The sequence below is a fragment of the Melozone crissalis genome, unplaced genomic scaffold (assembly GCF_028551555.1).
Source record: "Melozone crissalis strain CALT ecotype California unplaced genomic scaffold, PUWL_Pcris_2 ptg000023l_1, whole genome shotgun sequence".
NCBI classification, from domain to species: Eukaryota; Metazoa; Chordata; class Aves; order Passeriformes; family Passerellidae; genus Melozone; species Melozone crissalis.
The window spans coordinates 19673376-19696081 of NW_026535801.1; the positions used below are offsets into that span (position 1 = coordinate 19673376).

The following is a 22706-nucleotide window of genomic DNA, read 5'->3' on the forward strand; positions in this document are numbered from 1 at the left end:
AGGCCTAAGAACAGATGATTTTAAAAGCCCTTCTCTGGAATATGTTAAGACCACTTACAAGGACATTGACTGCACAAGCAATTAATATATATCTTAACAAAATGAGCTGCAGGCTCTCTAACCTCAGGACAGCTGTCAGAATTTCCAGAATTCTGAACATTTTAGACAGCCTTTTGAGCAAGACTATGAGACTAACTGCATAAAGATTCCAGAAGAACCTGTAATAAAAGAGGCAGTCTCATCATCCACATTCCTCTTCCTGACAAGTTGGAACAGTGCAGAAGATGTTTTGAGCTGCCATTTGAGGCAAGAGGCCTGGCAGAGTGCAGCTGTATTAACCCCCTCCCTCCTACTTGGCCAGGCTCTAAATAAAAAGGCTTTACCTGCACCAGGCATCAATAAGGAGGCAGAGCCTGGACAGACCCTCTGCTTCAGACTGAAGTACACTCTCCTATGGTGATTCAGTATTAATCTACTTCAAACTCCATTTTTCCCTCCTTAAATTCGTAGCATTGTTTTGTTATTGAGATGTATTTATGTATTGGCTTTGGTGGCTTTTTTTTCACAGTGATAAGCCAGATAAGCAGGAATGCTGTATAATGGTAGCTGCACATGGAGAATGATTTTAACCATGTGTCATGTTACCCAGGAGGTGTGTTTTTATTAACACTGATAGGAAGAGGGCTGAGTGTCCACAAGAACAGAGCCTTCATTCTGTTACAATCTCCTTTCAATAGCTGGATAATCATTACTGATTAGTATTTTCCCTTGATTTTAATTAATTTGCATTGAAAATAAAATTTCATTCAATACCAAGGCTTTGCAGCCTAAGATCAAGTGAACTTGGCTGTATAACACACTGCTTCAAGTTAACAAGTTTGCACAAGCAAGAAGTGCAAACACCAAGACGTACCAGAGATAATGCACTTGCTACTTGAAGCAATAACATACTTGAGGTTATGTTGTATTTTCAGAAAATACAAAGAACCTGAAACCAGTAAAAGCCAAAGAAATTGCTAAATTAGTCTGATTCCAAAAGAAACAATGAGCAGAAGAGGAATTGAAAAACAAACAAAAAAAAATAAACAACCCTACCAGAATCCACAGAGAAGTTCCACAAGATGAGAACAATTTTTGTTTGGTTGGTTTTTAACTACTATAAGCACCAGCACAGTTACTCAGCAAAAATTCCCAGAAGACTGTCATCCTTTCTCTCATCTGACATGTGGTTATTAAGAGTCCAGATTTTATTGCCCAATGAGAAGTTTTAAGTCCAGGCATTATTAAAACAGCAAGACTCAACCAACTTCCTATATTCAACCTGCAGCCCTCTCTACTCATTAATTACATCTGCAGTGAGAGCAGCTTGCTCTGCTCCCTCAACCAGCAGTACCTGCAATGCCATCTGTGTTGCAGGGATGGCAACTGTGAAACAGTCAAGTTTTACTCTAACTGTTACTTACTATGGCACTGGACTGCATGTGTTATTTTATGTGTAGGTATCAGCATGTATGTCCCTCTGAGACCTGAGAGCAGCTTTACAAAGAGGTGCTATAAGGAGATTTTACAAAATACCTGAAAGACTGGCTACAGCACATTCAGAGTCTTGCTGTTAAACCATGTTTCTTAAAGATTTGGTGATGGCTGACTCCACATGCTTTCGACTCAAATTTCTGATGTTTTCACCTCAAACAAGCTATGTATCTCCTCTGGTGATATTGATGCATCCCTAATCAGTAACAGGGGGAAAAAGAATTACAGTAGTAGGAAAGAATTCCCAGGTACCAGCTCCTATTTCTTCTCCTATCTCTCATTCCCAAATTTTCCTTTGAGAAAGACACACATCCCCCAACTCCCACCACCTCCTTAAAAAAAAAAAAAAAAAAAAAAAACAACGAATAAACAGACAAACAATCTCTCAACAAAATAAAAAGCAAATTCCTTATGCAAAAGACACTGATGTATTTAAACCTCTCTGATCACTATACATTGCAGTATTATTTCAAAATGGATCAAAGACACCAAGAATAGTTATCCTCTCCCTGTCACAACCATGTTACACAGATTCTTCTGTGTATTGATACAATTGATACAATTCCTCAATACAGAATTATTCTATAAAGTTTAAGATCAGATATCCACCAGAGCCGTATTTATAGTCATGGCTACTATCAGCTGTCCAGCTAGAGAATATTGAAGAAAAACAAGGATTTTTAATATATTATAGTTAATTTATCATCTAAGTGACATGTGTAGGATAACAATGTATTAGGAATAGTAAAGAAAAATGATGCATTAGAAAAGGAAATTTTAGGGTTATTTTGTTGGTGAGGGGGGGTTGTGTTTTAAATACAAGCCACATATACATGTATTGCTAGATGGGAAGGAAATTCATGAGAACCCCCAAAATACAGTTGTTGGGGTAAAAAGGAACACTGAGATCAATATAAAACATGCTACTCAAACCAATAAACGCTGCCCCATTTATTAGGTGTATCAGAGGTGATTCCTCTTTCCAGCAAAGGATAAAGCTATCTTCTTCCTGTGATCGAATTTACTCTTAGAGCTATCTCCTAGAGTGCCAGACTGGAAGGAAAAGTTAAGAGATCCTGGAAGTAGTTACCATGATCAAGTGATCCTAACCTTTTCCCCAGTAATATCAGTTACCATCTCCACGTGTCCCATTTTTGGTAATGAAATGTGACCTCTTTGGACAGCCCTCAAAGACTGCGTGCTGAAGCTTCTCTGAGCTAGACCACACACAAAAAGCAAGGCACAGGAGAACAGTGCAACTCCCTGCTAACAAAGCAGCCACAAAACTGCTCTGAAGGACAAGAACCTTACAGACATCCTGCTCCCCACCACTCTGACAGCCAGGCCTTTGCTCCTAACGGGGAAAACGTCCCCTTGAGATTTGGGGTTACTGAACCTAACAGGTTAATGGAGATTACATGGACTTCACAGCCACAGAGGTGCTATTAAGTCAATTAGAGGTGCAAGTTTGTCAATTATATGGACTATTTCTAAAAACCACATTGGAGCTCCACACATGATGAAATTGAAAAAAAACCTACCAGAGACACAGAAAGACGTGATGCTCACAGCATGAAGCAAATATGCCCTCAGTTTGGGCATATTTGGGCATAGTATTAGCTATGAGAATTAAATGACTGGCAAACATCATGAAAGATGCTACAAGACAAACATGCACAGCAAGTGACAAAAGGTATGAACCGTGCAGTTCCCAGAGTGAGTAGACAAGCAGATACTGTACATAGACCAATATAAACAGGAATACAAGGAGCAGAACTCTACATAGGACTTTCAAAATCCTCAAATCCTCTAGGCTCTGGCACTTCAATGACAACATAAAGCAAATCATAAGCAGGAAGTAAGTCATTCATTTTGGCAGAAATAATTCTTAAATTAATCTTTTAAATAAATATCGTTACGTTACCTAAAAAATAATTTTAAAAATACAATTTCTTTAACATCTTTAGTTTAGAAAATATGATATTTTACCTGAACAGCAAGGGAAGATGCATTATCAGAAAGCAAAATTTGGTCCTCTGTTGAAAAAAAAAAAAAAGAAGAAAAAATAAACCACACAATTACAAAAACACAGCACCCATTTAGCTACTGACCTGTAACTGTAAACGATGCTGGGTTACATTTCTTATGCATAAAACAAGGAGCACATATATAATTATTATGCAGCTGGACTAGAAAATCTATAATATAAATATTAAAAAACGGGAAAAAAACCCAGGAATTTTTCTCCCACAAATGCAATTGCACTTATCATATATTATCACCAATGTTCAATAAAAAAAATAAAAAACACTACAAGAGAAAAAGCAAATGCCTGACTTTTATGCCAATTACTCTCCTTCTAATCAAAGTTAAATAAAATCGCATCTTCATATCTCCTCTGGCTAAAAAGTAGAAGTATTCAGAAACCTATAAAAGCAGCTTGCAGCTAATATTGCACACTGTGTCTAGGTCTGTCACACAAAAGAAAGATGACAAGTTCACTGCAATAAAAATTCCATGCTTAGAAGACTAGAGCTGCTACCTATTAGTCTTCATTACTTTGCAGTCTTCTGACAACTGTAGCAGGCTGCTGAGCCCCAAATGGGGGCCATAATGTGATCTGATGATATATGAAGAGCTGCTAAAGGGAGAGTGAACCATCCTAGCCTATACATTTTAACAGTTCCTTTTTACTGAGAGCCCACTTTACCACAAGACTTCAAAAATCTGCTGCCTCAGCTATTGGTGCAGTAAATCTGCCAACTGTGCCTGCAACCACATCATTTTACACTGGCTACAGCAGCCAATATAATGAGTCAATAATAAACCAAGGACCTTATAGGCCATGAATAGCTGGTTTATATTGGCAGATGCAAGCATAACTAAAACCTCTGACCAAACAAAAAAACACAAAGGACTACTTTAACAGTTTCTGTGCTTCCTTGCAGTTAATTATCTTAGTGCATATTTAATGCGTTTTCTAAAAATAAGGTAATTATTAATTGCCCAAACCAGTGTACCTACCCTTCAGTTGCTGATACAACGCAGCATTTTCAGGCCAAGGCTCTGCGGCTGCGGAAAGAGAAGATATTAATTAAGCAAGCTGAATACCAATGTGCTTATAAATGCTAACTGAACATGAGAGTTACCCAGAGCAAGAATTTAGAGTGCAAAGATGATGATGCAACATTTAGCCTGCCCTAAAAATGTCCCACTGACAAGGTCTCCTGCTGTACTCCTCTCCTGCTCACAGGGGGACATCATGGAGAAGGAAGTCCCAGAATGGAATGTTGCAGCAAGAGTAAAATTCCAGCTACATTACAGAACGGCCTTGTAATTCTGAAGCAACTGATGCAGCTATTTTCCCTTCCTAATCCTGGCCACTTCCCATCCTAATCCTGGCCACTCCCAAGAGCAACTATTTATTAAGGTACTAAATGAAGAATTCTGGAGAGAACAGAACAAGACACAGAGGAAAGAAGCACAAACCTCCAATGTGTGAAGAATGCTTTAGGGAAATGGAAAAAAGCTTTCTGCCTTTTAAAGTTGCGTCCTCATGATCCTATGTAATACCCACAGAACCTGGAGCCCAGGCATCTCAAAACTCTGCCCACCAGAGCAGGATGACCAGAGCTGCCTATAGCTTTAAGCTATGTACTGCTCAACCCTAAAATGGGAATGTCAATATGCATTCAAGAAACTGAATCACCAGTTCAAAACAGTTGAGCAGTTGTTAAAAAAATGAGGCAAGGAAATAAAAGACAATCACATCCTCCAGTTGAGAACCACTGCATGTAATCAATCACACCATATGAATATAAGGGAAGACAAAAATAATAATCAGTATCAATGTACTTTTAATGGTAGCATTAAGGTAACAGTTCATAAGATTTTTTGTATTCATTACATTCCTTGTTAATGTCTAATTAAAAATACTGGTTTTAAATATCAGTTCAAACCTTGCATTCTACCCAAAATAGCCATTTGTAAATAAAATTTATGCTCTAATCATGCAAATTATTTTTTAAAGCAATAGTGTATATAAATAGCTATGCGTGGATCAAGCATAAATATGTCACCAGCTTAAGTAAGGCTTTGAATCTTTGCCTTTAGAATTCAAACTGAAAAAGTGCACAATTTTCTAACTATCATTCCTTTTGGATACTCGTGAAGTATCAACTTTTATGGGAGTCACACAGAATGTAAAGCTCAAAACACTGTACACAGTTTTGTGAAGGTCACTGCCTCTAACATTAAGGCACAGAGCCTATCAGTGATACTAGTATGGGCATGAGAAAGCAACTAATCACATTTAAGTGTCATGGAAAAATGTTTTATGTTTTATTGTAGCAGTTATTGGTTTTACACCCCACCATTAAAGTTTTGCCCTGAAGTAAAAATTCTTGACGTGGAAGTACATCTACATCTTCAAATAAAAAGAAACCAAGACAGTGTCTTAAAAATTTAAAATAATTTATCTAATATACATTTCTTCATGTCCACTGAAGTCTTGCAGGAGCAAATGGAAGGAGGAAAATAAGACTGTTATTACTATATTTTAGCAAAATTAGCAGTTCTGGACTCAGATACTTACAGAAGTAACTAACAGACAAAGTTACAATGATCTTGTAAATGCTCCAGCCAAACAGTGAAAACATCCTTTTTACATGCCCAAAAGGGTACAGAGAGCTTCAATTGCATGGGCCCATTCCTACTGAAACTTTTTGCCTGATCCTCTTCTGACTGAAATGTCAGATTTATAACTACTTCTTGGATTCCAGCCTAAACTGGAAGTTGCCTATTTTTTACACATGGGTGAAATATTTCTGGACCACAAAAATCAAACAAAAGAGCTAGGTGCATTCCAAGAAATTCAGATTCTAATTCCAGTCTGATTTTGGCAGTCAGCTATATGCATCCATGGAGATACAGAGATATAATACACACACACACACACACATCCCCCCCACCAGCTTCTTGGCACACTGAATCCAAAACCACACTGCTGCTAAGGCATGCCATATCCATGCTATAAACTAAAATACAAGTACAAGATTGTCTGTATATCTTTTGCCCTTTTCAGTATAAATCTTACTTCCACAACCTACTGATCACTTACTTATTTTCATGAACCATATCTGCTGACCCTAATTTTGTTAGTGATGATACAAAGTCTTTATCCCACAGCCCCAGTACACAAGAGCATCCAACTTGAGGGAAGGAAAGGACAAGGAAAGTTTAACGCCTTTGCATTCACTTACACATAGTTGTGTACTAATATGTTTCTGATGAGTAAATGAAACAAGGACAAACAGCCAAATGAAAATCTCAGCCTCCATTATGAGTACACCTGGGACTCCAAATTTCAGCTGTTGTAAGAAAATGAATAATACACCCTGGACTTGGCACCTGACAGTCTCCAGAGTGAGGCCACAATTCTGACCGTGTTTGGATGAGGTAGACACATGCTCACAAGCCTTGAACCAAAGCCTTCAGTTCTTTGCATGCAAAGCAGATCAAAGGTAACTGATTTCACTATTTCTATACAGACTGGATTTTAAAATGATCAGTTTCTCATTAAGATTCACATGTTATTACATAAATCCTAGAAAATAAACAAATTCTGCCCTATGCATTCAGAATTGCATGCAGATCACGTTCCACAACACCAGAGGTACAAATACCTGTGCAATACGCTGGAAATCAAATAATTAAATACCCATTCGCTATCTGTCCCATACCTTACAATTTCTCCTCATTCTCCCTCTTCCAAGATGTCTAGAATATGAAACATTTCTTTCTGAAGAAGCAGGAAGTTTAAATACACACTGCTACGTGAGGGGTGCAGGCTCATCAGGTACAAGCTAAACTCAAGCAGGAGCTCCCATGCTGCCTCTGGTTAGTTCCAAGGTGCAGACACCAAGGGACACCAGAGCCCCGCTGGGGAAGAGAGGAGCAGGGATCACTGAAGGCTTGTCACATGTCCCCGCAAGAGGAGAAAGTGTGCAACATCTTTAATGTGCAGCAATGACTCTTGCCTTATGAATGTAGGTGAAGACATAATTTGTAGAATAATAGGCACTAATATTACACGCTGCTTCAGTTCTGTCATATTTCCAATCCATCAAGTTGATTAATGCTATAATAACTCCTCACAAACTTATCATTTGTGCACTAATGAAGTCAAATCCAGTTTATCCTTCGGCAACTATAATCTTCTGGTCTGTAGATGTTCATTTCCCTGCTAACCACGGCTACTGTGGCACTCGGTATATAAAGAGAAAATTAACAAATGCGATGTCAATTCAGCTTCAGAAGCTTTCAACACAGAACCACATTTATGTGTTAGATCCTACGCAACAGACATTTTTATCATTACTTGCTCACAGGATGAAATAACTGCCTGGAAGCATGCCTTACAGGAATAGCTTCTCTACATTTCTTAGAAATAAGGAACTATTTCATTCTTCCTTCTGCCTCTATAATCAGAGGAATTACTATTGTGTGGTTTTCAATGGGTCTGTCTCGCAGGCTTGCAGTCTTTAGTAAAAACTGTTTTCCCACCCTACTGAAACTTTTCCCATGATTAACAAATTCAAATATTTAGTCTTTCATGTGGATTGTCTGCTGTTCAGGACAATCAAATCTCATACTATTGTCTTTCCCTACTTCTCTACCACACTGCTTGTTGATTAAAACAATAATGTCAGTTATAGGAAACAGCCTATGGGAAACAATCTGTGGGATTATTCCCCCCCTCTACCTCCCCTCCATTAACAATGTCTGAAAAGGGCTTGAGTTCAAAAGTAACAGGGAAATAAGAATTAAAAAGATGTGGACACAGAAAACATCACTACATAAGCCTTGTAATCCTGGGTGCTGAGAACTCAGCAGACACAGCACCCCTACAAATGGGGAAGTCAAACAGCAAGCAAACCTACAGCAAATCTTCTTCGGTTTTGTGGATGACTAAAAATGCATGAAAATTTCACTAAGCTAAATGTATTTGTTAGTCTAAGTGTTTTACTTATTAACAGTTTAGCATACAAAATGCTGAAGATTTCAAAGTGATAACAGGGTTCTTAGTTGTCAAATTAGAAGAAAATTCTGTGAACTGGTGCGTTGCACATTCCCAGTAGAGTTTTAAGTACTCAGGTTTGTAACTACTGAAACAGATTCCTAACTCCTCACCTGTCCTATCAGAGAATGACTTAGAAAAAACATAATTTTTGCTCTTAAAAAAAAAACTTCCAAAGCACAGAATGAATCACGACAGTTACATCAAATTCTTTGCCACTGAAGGTGTATTGCATTAGGTGCACTTTTCAGATTTTCATATTGTGTGAAATGCTTTACTTGAGCAACACTAAGATATTCAAATAACAATTTGAGAGACATTCAAATAACAACTTGATTTCAATGTTCCCAGATGTTTCAGACTGACATTTCAATAACAGGACTTCACCTACCCAAATACTTTTGGGACAGTAAAAGAAAAGAACACAAATATGCTGTAAGAAGACTCAAGAGCACAGAACCCCACTACCAGCAGGGGATCAATCAGGAGCTCACCTGAAGCCTACACAGCTCCAACTAAAGCTCTCAAACAGGACATACTACACTTGCCCACTGGTGAACCTCAATTCAAAGAATGAGAGGCTGCACTAACATTCCCCCAGTGAAGTCTGCTCAAGAGGAAGCACCATACCACTAAGATGCTCTACAACGCCTCAGCCCCACCAACTCCTTGGTCAGAATCTATTTATGAGTGCACAAAACTTGATTCCAACTTCTACACTCTGAATTACTGGGAAACTCTTTATCCTGTGTCAGTGATGCCAGGATGTATGGGGGAAATAAACATTTTTATCCACCTTCCCCCAGCAGCTCCATGATGATGAAAGAGATGTAATGAAATTAATGGTTTACAGTTATGCCTTTAATCCTCTTACTTAAAAAATAAGACTCTGACTGTGAAAATGAGAAGACAAAATACTTTGCATGTTAAATTGTGGAATATGCTAAACAACAATTTAGCCACTTCAGTGGTCTAGTAAGAATAGCCAGCTTCAGCAGCAGGGCAGGCAGTGTGATTTGCCCTGTAGTCTGCCTCTAGTTTAGCTTGCTGGCAAACTGTGGCATTCTTGAACACCAGCCACAGACAAAAGCCAGAGAGCTCTAGATCCAGGCATCAAGATGTTCCCTCCTGAATGAGAAATGAAGTCATCAACAAGTTAAAAGTTTTTAGGAAAATACTCAACTTGAAATTAGTCTGTTCCCAGCTCTCAGCAATACCATAGAATTCTGTTGGAACAAGAATATTTTTGGAAGGCAATGCAGATAGGAATATTTTTCTGTTATAAAAGCAGCCTATGCCTAATAGGAATCAAGGCTAATAACCAGTAAATCAAGATAATTACTGCCCCAAATCTCCGCCAAACTAAAGTTTACTATATTCTCAGTTTGCCATGATTCTCAGTTTATGCTAAGACACCTTCTGTTTCTGTCAATGCAGTATTCAGCTGACTAACAGTCTCTTCCACACAGCTCACTGTGTGCTCTTGTGCAGGCAAGGCTGGGACCTGGCCGGGGAATATCTGACCTTCTTTAACACAGCAACTTATGAAATATTATGAAGTTGTTATGGATCATATAAAATAAAGACTACTCCTTCTCTAAAATCACCACATTTGCATGGATCATTTTCCTTTTTGTTACATTTTTCTTAAACACTTTGATACTAAACTTACATTAAAAAAAAATACACTAAAACATCTGTATTTACCAGTCACTTGGCATTAAAGGCCTGCTGTAAGAGCCAAGAGGCAAGATACCTTCTATTAAAAACTAGCAAACAAAAATACTTGGCATTAATCTGAATCACTGTATTGCAGTATTACAGCTGGAGAGATTAACTTACACACTATTTTCACACAGCTTCCTTTAGCCTCTCCCTAGGTACAGATTTGATTAAAATATAATGAGGATTCTAAAAACTGCTTTTTCACAAGAGTAAACACTAAAAAGAAATTCATTCTTACATCTGGGCAACATCTATATCCAACATTGTTATTTACAAGTCTCTAAATGTCATGAAGCAAACATCACAACAATCAGCAGGAAAAGTTACCCTTTTTGGTTTCCAAAGACTGGTGACATGGTGGGGACTGCTGCTCAATACCAAAGAATTGCAGAATATTCTGAGTTGGAAGGGACCACAATGTTCTAAATTTAGTAACCAAACGAAAAACACATGGAAAGCTATTCCCCAGACTGCAGAAACAAGGAAGATTTATAAGACATTTGATTTTAAAATGCATCAAAGAAACAGTTCATACTCTTTTAACATAAATCTGTGTTTTCATGCAACAACACATTGTTTAAAAAGAAAATTCCAGGAACTGATGTGTTTCTAGTATTCAGGAAATAAGTGGAGGGGTACATTTTGACCAATACAGTGAAGCTGCAGCCACTTTGGAACCAAAGCAGTTAAATGTCTACATCTCATACATTAAGAGTGATCAATAAAGGAAGTACAAGAAAGTTGTGAATAAGCTTCCTTAAGACCTACCAGTTCAACCCACCCACACTGAGTACACATCAATTTCATGTAATTGCCTGATCCTGTAAACTAACAAGGGCCAAGAAAAAACGAAAGCATCAGCAACTCCCTGGCTCTGCTGAAAAAGGACCAAAGCATGTTTCATAGCGCCTTGCCAAATGAAATCCAACTTTCACACTAGTTAAACACTTTGCATTAAATCATGTATCAAATAATTACATCATTTGCTCAAATCTGTCCCTGGCCTCCTCTGCAGAGATATTACAATTCAGATAAAACATGACTGTCCAGTAATTATTGATTGAGCAGATATTCAATGTAAAGACTCCATCTCAGCAGCAATTCTCAAACTTGAGTTTCCTGTAGTTGTACCACTATGAGAGTCAGCATTAGACATTACTACAGCAGCCATTTAACATGACATAATCTGCTTCTTCAGACTCCAAGAAAGCTATTAATTGCATGTATTTAAGCATTAGTGCAACTCTGTTACTGTCTTTGAGCTGACTTTCAGGAGTGTACACATCTGTGGTTCAATCCTCCAGGGTGCTTTGCACTCTTGCTGCTCGGGCAGGCCACAGGAGGGAGATCCTGTCAGGAGACGAGGCCAAAAAGATCTCAACAAAACCAAGTCCATAAATAAAAGTTGTTCCTAAATCAACATCTGGATTTCTTCAGAAAAATCAGACAGCGTGCCAGCTAAATGATCACAAAAGATTTATTTATAAAGTCCTGACAAGCTGGAGTTATTTTACTTATTTCTGATATTCAGCATAAGTGCTCCATCTCAAAGAAGCTCTGTAATTCTTAAAATTAGCTTTTTATAGATCTCTAAATCAATCCCTTCCCTTTGTGCTACTTAACTCCCTTGCTCCTCTTTGGTCCTGACCCAAGAAGTCAAACTTCAAGCACAGGAGCTGTGAAGAGCAGGACAGCGGAGCTTTGATACTTATTAATGCCTCATTGGACTGGAACATTTCTTAGCCATGATATCTACATTTGTAGATATGTACATTTTTTAATCAGTCCTTTGAAAGCCCTCCTAGGTTGTGACCCCTCTTTTCTGTGGTACTCTGAACTCTTCCTCCCCTAAAGCAGGCAGTCTGACCACGGCTTCTGCAGTGTCCCAAGGAGCTCCCACCTCCCTCGTTCACAGCACCCCTGCTCTGGTCCACAAACATCTGTCCCACCAGACAGGACCTCAGCATCCATAGCTGCTCCAAAAGCTGCTTCCCACACAATTCCAGCTCACCCAGCCCTGGCCCCTCTGGCCTTTCATTAAGGCTCCCCTCCACTGTCTCATTCCCGTAGCCCTGAGCACAGCAGCACCAGTCCTGCAGAGGTGCCAGAGGAGCTGAGCTCTGCAGGCAGGAGGGCTCTGCAGGGTACAAGTGCAGACAGCCGGCACTCTGCAGCCAGCCTGGTGCTGCTGCCAGCAAGGGGAAGATGCTGCCTTAGGGCTCTGGGCCTTTAAACCAGCCACAGCAGACAGTGGCATTTGCCACAGCACCTCTCACACTCTCCCTCACCTCTGGGAAACACTGCACACTCCCTGCTTCAGAACCTGAAAACATTATCCTGCTCCCTTAATCATACCCTCACAGTCTCCCTCATTTCTTTTCCAAGGCTTTCAGTGAGAACACTCCAATGCATCCAGAGTTCCTCCAATAGAGCATTCAAATGCCAAAAAAACCACGCATGCAGTTGAGCTTTGGAAGTTCTTGCTAGGAATGCAAACATTACATTGGCTTCACTGTCATTATACCACAGCTAGAAGGCAAAACTGTTAAAAATTCCCACCTCTCAGCATTTTTACTTCCTAATTCAGTATGCACAAAGCAATTTTTTTCAGCTGAGCTCCCATCCTCCCCAATGAGACTTGTCCTGCATTCTCTGCAGCATCATTGGAATTTTTTCCTTTGATGTTTCCAATACTTCCTGAGCATTTCATGGGTTTTATTACTACATATAACTTCTTATGGTTTGTGTTAAAACATCCATGTTCATGTGATATCTATGTCATCTTCTTAATAACTAAAGACCAGAATGCCAAAGTAATAATAATAAAAAATTGAGAGCATGGTGTGTACTTTTTCTGTCCTCACCATGGCTTGCATGTAGCTGCAGTTTCTCACTCCCTTTCAAAAGAGACAGCTGAAAATGCCCAGCAGCGTACAACATGTGATGCCTGCTCAACTAGAGCAAAGAACAGCAACCAAGCTCTTTCATTTATTCTTGTTTTGAAAAAACAAGGTCCTGTAGGTCCAAACCTACAGGAACAGACCAGGTTAATGCCTGAGGACAGTCAGAGAACAGAGCACTCAAGGACCAGAGAGAAAAAAGGAGTGAGAAAGAGAAGAAAAATCTGATTCCTCTCCAAAGTTGCTCCCATTATTTGCTTTTTTTTCCCTATGACCTCTTGAGCTGAGGCTCCAAAACAGCACTCCCATCCAAACCACTTGCCATGGTTTCGTCAGCCAAGGAAACTTTCCAATTCAAACTGGACAATATCAAAATAGGTGCTAAATTTGGTTTACTGATTTTGTTACCATTATTTCTAGAGCAATCTCATTTCTGGAATGAGAAAAGAAGACATTGCTTTAACAGAAAACATGTAACAATAAAATGCTGATTAGAGAAAGACTGCTTAGTCTTAATGGAGACAGAAACAATTATAGAAGCATGCTCTATTATAAACTGTAATTATGCTGCTGCTTAAAAACAAGAAATAACAATATTTCAAAATGAAATATGTACTATACTACAATAATGGTGAAAGTAATGTTTTCCCTGACCTAAAAAAATAGATTGGATAAGCAATCCACTCAAAGGATTGGTGGAAACCAAGACATGAAACATGTCTGAGCATAAATTGGCAGGAGAGACATAAGAAACTTGCTTATTGAAACTGAACAGGAGTTAAAAGGGATTTCTTTCAGCTTGATTACCAAATGAAAAGCACACATGTAAAAGACTCAGGAAGATAAAATCATGTAGCCTGACAAATTTGGTATTTTCAAATAAACTCGAATTTTTCATTACAAGATCCTCTGCAGCAGGCTTAAACAATCTCTGCTGACAACAACCTATTTTAAGCAAGAATAACTATTTTTTTCACCTCACACATGGAGGAAGTGCTATCACTTACCCATGCACATTTTGATGCACAAAATGCATACTCAGTTTGAATATCATGTATTCATGAATGGGAACAATTCAGATGGTCAGGTTTTGCTCCCAATGAATTTTTCTCACTCAGATTGAAGCTTGTCTCAATACATAAAACATGCATGTCAAAGATTTATTTGTACTCTGGCAGGCCACACTGGAGGCAGACTCACTATGAACATAAAATACCTTAAGGCAGAAGGGCACCTGCTTTTCACACTGCATTCATTTCCCTTAGTATTAAAACCAGCCTAAGACCCTTGGACATAACAGCAATAAACAGAAGTCATTTTCCAGAGATCAAAGGACAAGCAACAATTATTATTTTCTCTCTTTTGATCGCTGACCTAAAACTAATGTATTTTGGGGGAAAAAAATATAGCATATTGAGTAATTCAGTGATCAATTAAATGTATGCTCAACAATCATTTAGAGATTATTTGAGCAGTCAGCTTTTCAAAACTACTAGAGTTAGATTAATGTTGTAGACCACTTGAAAGCTGGCACTCTAATTCTTCTTACAGCATAAACATTCATTTCCTATCCTGTTAATATGTGATTGATGCTGAGCTACTCTAAATAAATTCTCTACCATATTATTCAATTAATATTTTCTACCGTTTAGAAATGGATGATTTAAACTGTGATGCCTCTTTTTCATGAATGCTTACAACTCATGAGGCTATGGAAACACTTGTTTATTATTCCTTGAGACATAATATCAACCTCTTTGTATTTCTGAACGAGCAAATGTTGAATGCCACTAATGCAAGCATGACACTCCACACAGGTGATTCAGCCATTGCCTTGTGTTTAATCATTAACACACCAGAGCAGGAGGCTGTGCCCAGCATGGTCAGGTGAATGCTTGTTGCTCAGAGAGGATGCAGAATTACTGCAGCACTGCAAGCACTGAGAACTGATGGGCACAGAACCCCTGAGGCTGGAAGGCACTTCTGGGATGCCCATGGGAAGCCACAGCAGGCTGCCCACCTCCACTCTCCTCCAGGGATGGAGACTCCACAACTGCACTGAGCAATCTGCTCCAATGCTAAATCATCCTCACACTGAAAGAAGGTTTTCTTACATTCAGATGGTGTTTCCTGCATTTCAGGTTGTGATGAGATGGTGAAGTGAATGCACAAGGCACACGCAAAGTGAAGACAGGTAATACTTAAAACCAAAATCCAAATACATACACAAAAAGTTGCTGTGTAAAAGAAAGTTATGATCCTCTTCTCCACTAAAACCTCCTCCTAAGCTTTTAAACATTTCTAGAACACAAATTATGCTGAGCTGATTATCTAAAATACTTGTACGTAAGGACCCATGCATTATAGCTGTTATATGTTAAGAGCAGCAGCAGCTCATTGCACCTGCTGTGACAAAGGCACATCTTCATGAACAGGAACCCAATGAAACGCCAATGAAATCTCATTTTTAGGAATATGGAAAAAATTCTCAATCATTCACAGCCACAGATATGGGATAAGATGCCATTAAAATAAGTGTCATTGTTAAGCAGTATTCTTTCCTTGCAGGCACACCATTTTTATTCCTCACAAATATTCCTAGATCTGGGGGATATCTTCTTAGTACCAGAACTAAATACTCCCTATGTCTCTGTTAACATCTCAGGAAATCCAGCTGTGTGGTGGGCATTGGCCAAGATCCTAGTTAACCCTCTTTAAATTTGAAAATTCTTTCATATGAACAAATTGAGCAATGAATTGCAAATATGAGGAATGTTGCCATTATTTACTTTCAGTCTGGACCCGGTGCCTAATACAGACAAGATGCAAAGGTCACAACCCACTGGCAAATGTATCTTTTATTTTTAAGGCAGATAACTGCTTTTGAAACTGTGAAACAACAGCTTTTTGAATAACAGAACAGTAAGATGCCTACATACAGTATAGTCTTGAGTTTGTGTTTATAATTCCAGAAGAAATAAGTATTAGCAAGCTGTCATTTACTAGAGTATTCATATATTCATATATTCTAGAGTATTCACTCTAGAATACTCATAAAGGTTACTGAGGAGACAGGAGAATCAAGATTCAGTCATGTAAGCCATTATCCCTGTATTTCACAATATAAAAAAAATATCCTAAAAGCAAGTAAATACCCTATTCTTCACATCCCAAGAATCCAGAGCTCTGGCCCTCAACATAAGCATGGCTTGTGCTAACATGTGAGTATTAGCAAGTGCCAACTCAAGAGGCCAGCACAACTTTCAGGCTTGTCTATGGGCGCCTCTACAGACCCAGACTGAAGACCACCCTCACATGACCTACAAGTCAGGGTACACTCATAATAGGGAATCCAACTCAGATTATTATGTGGAGGCCTCTAGCAAGTGGCAGAAGACCCAGCTCCTGAGACAAAACTCCAGCATCCTCCTCAACAGGTCAGTATTAATCAACACACTGCTCCCTTGCAGTATTTATTGTCTGGCAGTTTGCACAGCAGCAAAAATTCCAAATCAGGGAATAAGAAGAAAGGAGAAACTGATCAAGGTACTTATTTTAAGCACGCAACACTCTAACTGGCTTTTGAACTTCCTAGCCAGGCATTATCTACGGTTCAGGTTTTGGATTTTTCCTTGAGAGCACATTATTATAATTTCTTGCTAAACAGCTCCACAGTGACACACACTTTCGGTTTTAGCTCAAGGTCACGTCCGGCGCAGACGGCGCAGCTGCAGCGGCTCCCGGGAGCACCGACAGGCAGCAAAGGTCCCGCCACACGCCCGAGCCTCCCCGCACAGGGGACACCGGGCACTGGGACACCGGGGACACCGGGGCACAGCCCGCACCGCGGGGCACGGCGCCGCACCGAGCCCTCCCACGCAGCGCGGCTCAGCGCCAGCTGCCGCAATTATAAACATGGTGTGCTGGACCACTGACGAAAATGAATCAGTTTCAAAGAAGTTATTAAATGAAAGTGACGAAGCGCGCCGGCACAGCCAGGTTAGGGAGCCCATAGAGGAGGGGATCTGGCGGCCGCGCACGGCCGTGCTCACAGAGGAGCCGTGCAGCGGGACCTGGCCCCGTGCTCCGGGCCGGGCTCCTTGCGGCACCGCTCGGTACGGCACCGTTCGGTACGACCGCCCCCCGCCCGCCACAGCCCCCTCCCCGCGGCCCCATCCCAGGGGTCACCCCGGCACCGAGGCCGCGGGAGCCCGGTGCCGCCGCCGCCGCCGCCCTCACCCCGCGGCTCGGAGCGCGGCCCCGGCGTCCCGCCCGCCCCCGCCCCTCACCGGCCAGCTGAGTCACGAAGGCCTCGGCCACCAGCGACATGTCGCGGAGGGAGGGCGCTGCGCGGGCGGGCCGAGGGCACGCACAGGAACTGGGCGCCGCGCCGCCGGCGGGGCAGCGACTGCATCCGGGGCCGGGGCGGGGCCCGCGGCTCCCCCGCCCGCGGGGCGCAGCGCCGGCCCGGCCGGCAGGGCGGGAGCGCCGGGGATGCTCCCGGGGGAATTCCCGAGCACCCTGGGCTGGCAGCCACAGTCACTGCCCTCCGTTTCCCGAGCACCCCGGGCTGGCAGCCACAGTCACTGCCCTCCGTTATCCCTGCCCGAGGGCAAAGTCCGGACGCTCCCGGCGGGGCACTGCCTGCTCAGCCTCTGCCCCCCTAGCTTGGACATGGGGCACAAGGGAACGGAACCCCAAATGCTTCCCGAAACGTCTCGGGGACAGTAGGTTAGAAATAAAGGGTACAGCTCCCTTTTCTTCGTCTTAAGGCTGGGAGTCTTAATTGCAGAAGACAAACTCTGCTTTTTGGAAAGTATACCTTGCCTTTAAGCAACCATAAATTTATTGGTTTTAATTCTATAATATAAAGACTACCTAAGTGTTGGAAAATGCTATAAAATTACATACTCAGTATGTTGATTGCAGAGAAGATAAAGGATATGTGAATTACTTGTTTCATTGTCTTGCAGTCCCTCTTGATCCTCATTCCTTTAGCCACACTTTATTAAGAATTAGAATATCTCATTTTATCAAGTATGACTTACTCTACTGTGAAGGACAGATAGCACAACATTACAGTCTTGTAAAATTTTAAATATTTTATGTATAAAGGACATGAGACAGAAGCATGTATTAATGTTTGTAAAGTATGTGAAACTCCCCTGGTGACATTTTACAATTGAATCATTCTACACATGAATATGTTTAATATATTCTTCACATGATAGTGGAAGCATGCTATTAGAGCAGCAGTAAAAGCAGAAGAGCCAGTAGATACATTGGAACAATGAACTGAGGACTTTGAACAGTGAAGTTTAAGAGAACTGATTATTTTTAAATGATGATGAAAGCTTCATTTCTAATTACAGCTGTAGGTTGAATAGGATTGGAATTACAGAAACTCCAAGCAGTCTTGAGAAGCTGAGTGGCTTTGCATTAAGATATTGCAAGAGTCTAAATTAAGCTGGTTTGTGCTGTTTGAGTCTTTTCATTATCAGAACTACTTAGAAGGCTAAAAACACAAGCCATGGGGCAAAAAGCCGAGCTTGAACTAAGGATAGGCTAGGCCAAATCCATATCTTAGCAGCCACTTAAAAAATAATGTTTCTTTGAAGAGCTCCGTTTGATACAAAGATGCCATCTGCAGAAATGAAGGCAGATGTTGCAAAATAAATCAGGGTACAAAAATCAGGACATAATCTAGCAAGTATGAACAAATAAATATCAACAGCAATCTGCTGCCAAATCCAAACAATTAGCCAAAACAGAGGAAAACTGAGTGGTGCTGAGGCCATGCCTCCAACAAGTGGCAGAAGAACACAGACGGTCAGGCTTCTGTCTCTGGGACAGGAGACTGGGGCAGTAGTTTTGTTTCTGCATTCCCAGTCCTCCTCCCTGCTCAAATGAAAGGACTGTTTCAGCAGAGCACCTTGTATGAAATCCTCCAGGGAGATCTCCAGGGACAACAGATGGGAGCAATGGAACTGACTGCATCCCCACTTTCTACTTTATTCAGCATGCCTCTCTCCTCCAGCTTTTCAGGGAAATGCATCAGTCTCATGATGAAGCCTGGCTTCCTGCAGGATCTGCATGTGAGTTGTTTCTTCAGATGGCCTCACCATTAACAAATTTCATTGTGGTAATTCTTGCTCCACGCCATGGAAAGCTCCCTAGTTTCCATGGATTTCAAAGGCTTCACAGCAGATCTCAAGGTGCTGGTCCCTGTGATTTCAGTGCAGAGAAGGATGAGCTTCCAGCTGGGTTTTCAAGGGAACCTAAAAGCAGAACCACACTGTCCCCTGTGCTTCACATTTCAGAAAGTCCCTCAATGAGAAATGCTTACACAGGCACACCAAAAATGGAGTTCCATTTTCTCATCTCTCCACTGAGCTGCAGGTGAAACAGGTCTAGGACATATATACATACATACATGGCATTTTAAATAGTGTGGAACTTGAATAGGATTAATATTCTGCCTAGGAAAAAGCAACTGTTCTTATTAGTTCCCTTAATATTATTTTGGCAGTTTTTCACATCTCTTTTTCTCTGTTAATATTTTACAAAATGTATGGCTAACAATAACAATACCTTTATCTGCAGAATGAGTCCTTTGCAGATACGATTGTTAGGAATATTTTACAAAAGGAATTGTGACATAGATGACAACAAAAGACTTTTGGTTTTGTGCATTTTCTCAAGCTGCTTGCTTTATAACACTATTTTTGGCCATTCAAATTACAGTCTAGCTAGCCATATGGATGACAGTAGATAAGATTAAACAAATCACCAGAAAATGAAGGCATTTAAATTAGTTTCTCCCAAACTGAGAATGCTGCTAGGTGTCACATGCTGTTCTCAAGTTCATGAAGCACATTATGGGCTAAGTCCAGTTTAAGGTGGATACAAGAGTATTGTATCAGCCCAACACTGATTGCAAATATTCCTCTTCAGAGAACTGTTGAGGTGGTAGAGGACACTGCAGAGTTGATCTGTGTTGCAGTATAACCTTTCTTCTTCCCAAGACAGCAAGTCTGGGCCACGTGCTGCTCAGCAGGCCTCATCAGAGCACTTTCTCAGTGCACAGCTGGGGATGTGTGCCCAAAACACTGCTCTGCATTTCCACAGAGCAGGCCTCTAACGAGCCAGGCCTTTCCAAGACACGGGAGGAATGCTGACAGTCACAGATTCAATTAGCAATGGATCTGTCAAAGAGAACTGTGCAGAAATTTTTTGCATGGGTGAAGTGTCTGAAGACTACTTGTGTGGTACAGCTGGAGTTTTGAGAAAAGGCCAAGAAGTAGAGAGACATGGGGGGAAAAAAACAGCACTGAAATGCCTTCGCCTTGCCTGGCCCACAGTCAGGCAGCCCCTCTGGTGTAGCTTAGGGCATCCTGGGGGCTGCTCAGCATTATGGTGCCTGTCAGTGCCTTTAAAGAGCTATTATGGCTGCTGGAAATCTCTACAATGAAGGAAGACTTGAGTGAGTCCTTCCCTGCCAACACATCCAGTGCCAGGCAGCAGCAGGAGGGTGTTTGTAGCATGACTCCATGCCAGAGGTTCTCTGTACACTAAACAGTCTGGCAAGGTACACAGACCAACAGAAACAGATGAAGGTGGACTGGCATGATCAAATGGATCTAACAGGGCATTTGGTGTACCATTAAGGCAAGTGTTTGCCTCTCAGCCATTTAATGCAATCCACTGTTCCATATGAGGAATGGTGCCAAAACTACTCAAGCATGAGCCAAGTTGCAAATTTTTCAGTTACACACACAGTCCTGTGAGTTTACTAAGGAGATACCATTATATGCAACCTGAATTCAAAATTGAGGCCAAACTCAATTCTGTAGCTCCAATGCACTTCCTTGGGAAGTTGGTGTAAATGTTTTGTGGCAGTGTCCCTGATGGGGTAAGAAATAAAGTTGGGTTTGTGAAAGTTCAGGTGTACCTTACAATTGATTTTCATACTAATAAAATTAATTGCATGCTGCTGACAGTGTTCTCTTATTTTCATAATCAGATAGGCTCAGAAGAGTTTAATTGTTGCGTAAACAAGATAAGATATGACTTCTAGGAACATGTGTCTATAAAAATGCAATAGTCAGAGTACTAACATTAATCACTTCACACTTAAGGAAGATACTGCATTCTTAATTGACAAACAAAATAATGCTGATGCCTTTTCCAGCAACCTACATGAAGATAGAAAGGATTTATTAGAGTTTTAAGGGATGCAAGAATAGCATTTCTGAAAGCAAACAGGGAATCACAAACTGTATGAATGCCATTTGTTTAATAATTTTCTTCACCTTTTCTCACCTCCTTTTCTGCATTCTTTTATTCCGCAGGATGAGATTTTCAGGGGTGCCAGGCCTACTTTAGCACATCTGTCATCCCTCTAGCTGCACTGAGCGGACATCAAAGCAGCTGTGCAGAAACCCCAAACTTCCCTATTTTATTCACTGAAGGTGTTACCAGCCCCCAGGCTCTTGCATATCCCTGTCATTCCCAGCAGCTGCTGAGGAATCTGTGCTCTGAAATAGTTAAGATCTTGAAGTCAGACCTTGATGTTCCCGGCTTTACCTGAGCTTCCCAGAGAAGCTCTGCAGGTGGGCAGGGCACAGCCTCTACAGCCCACCCCAGTGCTCTCAGCCCAGGGCATCAGGCACTTCCACAGGGACAGGGACACCAGCTCACAGGTCAGAGTCTAAACAAGGAGGAGCCACGGCTAGGCAAAGAGGGCGATGGCCTGGACTGAGCTTTGAACAGATCCACTGGGTCCCTGGAGGGGAGCTGTCCCAGCTGGGGCTCAGGACCATGGCAGTGTCTCAGCTGCCCATGGAGCTTATTTCCACATGCCAGTGGTGCATTTAGAGCAACAGGTTTCACACAGCTTATGCTTTATGGGATCAGGATTTGACTTTTAAATAAAATCTCAGATCAGACATCTGAGATCTGCAGATCTTACAGAGATCTGCAAGCAGGAGCTTCCAGAAGGGAGACAACAGATTTGTCCTGGTTTCCCTACGTGTGCTACTGCACAGTCCACTACTCCTCCTGCCAAACTCTGCCTTTGGTTTCTTTGGATCCAACCTCTGTTAACAGGCTGCTTCCATACTTGGCTATCTTTTCTTTAATCCCTAGTTGACCAGACACCAAGAAGTCTTTTTTTTTTAAAGCGTGGATCTGGACTGCATTGTCAAAATGGTAAAAATGTCAAAGCAGCAGTCATGATTCCAGCTTGCAGTAGCAATGTCTGTAAAGGTTCATCCTGATATTTGTGTAGCTCATACTGTAGCAAAATCCAAATCCATCTTGTTAATGAAAATAAGAATAATGATTCACAGTTTGACTGTAGGCACTGGTTAGGCAAGTCTTCTCAAACTCTATAGATGTTATCTGGAAAATTAAGGAGCTGCAATTGAATTCAGTTTCTGGACAAGCATGGTAAATACTGAGGAGTTTTA

At 41.0% G+C, this 22706-nt stretch overlaps 1 protein-coding gene across 1 annotated transcript in view; it reads right to left on the reverse strand.

The window, feature by feature from the left end:
- MTX2 (metaxin 2) overlaps positions 1-17650 on the reverse strand; it is a 29613-nt gene extending 11963 nt beyond the window's left edge. Inside the window, 4 exon segments of the mRNA XM_054278424.1 lie at positions 3523-3569; positions 4558-4605; positions 17526-17580; positions 17582-17650. Of these exon segments, the coding sequence (XP_054134399.1) occupies positions 3523-3569; positions 4558-4605; positions 17526-17580; positions 17582-17650 (219 nt within the window).
- Positions 17651-22706: the final 5056 nt, after the last annotated feature.